The sequence below is a fragment of the Eurytemora carolleeae genome, unplaced genomic scaffold (assembly GCF_000591075.1).
Source record: "Eurytemora carolleeae unplaced genomic scaffold, Eaff_2.0 scaffold430, whole genome shotgun sequence".
Classification (NCBI taxonomy): Eukaryota; Metazoa; Arthropoda; class Copepoda; order Calanoida; family Temoridae; genus Eurytemora; species Eurytemora carolleeae.
This window is the reverse complement of record NW_019397707.1, coordinates 239286-240725: the sequence shown is the minus strand read 5'-3', so window position 1 is coordinate 240725 and position 1440 is coordinate 239286. Positions and strand designations below refer to the sequence as shown.

At 38.1% G+C, this 1440-nt stretch overlaps 1 protein-coding gene across 1 annotated transcript in view; it reads left to right on the top strand.

Moving 5' to 3' along the window:
* Positions 1-1440, top strand: part of LOC111715569 (uncharacterized) — a gene marked incomplete at its 5' end in the record, with an annotated part of 16779 nt that overhangs the window by 13192 nt on the left and 2147 nt on the right. Inside the window, 3 exon segments of the mRNA XM_023490928.1 lie at positions 193-235; positions 595-684; positions 1253-1324. Of these exon segments, the coding sequence (XP_023346696.1) occupies positions 193-235; positions 595-684; positions 1253-1324 (205 nt within the window).

The window sequence follows — 1440 nt, the reverse complement described above, 5'->3', positions numbered from 1 at the left end:
TTGAAAATAGAAACAACAAATATAAAAGTAAACCTAAATTACAATTAGCTTTCTCTGGGATATCATCGTTTTCAGATTGGTTGCTTATTTGCTGAATATGATCTGTTTAAACCTACTACTTTTATACAAAATTGTATATATATTAATTTTCGTATATATTTGACACAGTTTTATATTAATTTCTCGAGATAGGAGCATCGGATATAACTTTTATGGGTCGCGATCAAGAGCTAAAGTGATTAGCCTTCAGCCTATACCCCCTTTCATTTTTCCTTTACTGTCCCTTTAAGTCTGACCGCGTCAACCTTGTTGTACCGGCAAGTGCTATCCTAAGAGCTAGGTACAGTACAAACTGGGACCGGAAAGGTTGACCCGGCTCGGAACTTCAAATGTGCTACGGCTGACTGTGCTAGTAGAGTAAGAACAACAAGAACTCCGGTTCATTTAATGAAGTTGTGTTCTGTAGACTAACAATCTTTAGAAGGTAATACACGAAATAGATGTTAAGGAGATCAATGTACTATATAATGCTACTTTGAAAGCAGCACCACATAAAAAGGTATTTTAAAAAGATTTTAAATTCTGATTATTTAGGAACTGTGTCGCAATGGCTAAAGATTCAAGGTCAACATTCCCAATTATTGATGAGAACGGGTGTCCTGTCGATCCTACCATCTTCCCCAGGTACAATTATTTTGTTCTTTTTGTACCAGTACTGATTTTGATTTGTTTGTACTGCACCGACCAGTGCCGCCGCAACGTGTACCAACCAGTCCTCTGGATCTGCACTGTACCGACCCTTACTAGTGCTTGGTGCACCAACCAACATTGGTACAACGTGTATCAACCAGTCCACTGGATTTGTACTGTACCGACCCTTACCAGTGCTTGGTGTACCAACCAAACCAACGTTGGTACAACGTGTATTAACCAGTCCACTGGATCTGTACTGTACCGACCCTTACCAGTGCTGCTTGTACTGATACTGTTGAACCCGTTGAGCTTGCATAAGAGAGGTCTTTTACGCCAATTTCAAGCACGGAGGATACAATAAAATCCTGGGGTCGTGCTGGGTCCAAATTTGATGCATGTACGGTACGGTAAAAATTCAATTTGTTACAAGCTAATCACTGGTCTGCCAATGAGAAAGACCGGCTTGATCCTATTCTTTGCAATCAGTTATAATTTTGTTTTTATTTTGAGTATTTATCTCTCATTATTTATCTTTTACAAAATTATTTTTTTTCTTAAGGTTTACTCCTGATGGAACAGCCCTGCAAAGTAGTTACGAAGCATTCAGGTAATTTATTTCAGGACTTATTTTTCAACATTAAAGGGACAGTATACTTTTTCTCAAACGGTCAAATCTTACAATGGTAAGTACCCTGTAAGTTTTAATAGACAGATAGACAGTTAGACAGATAGACAGATAGACAGATA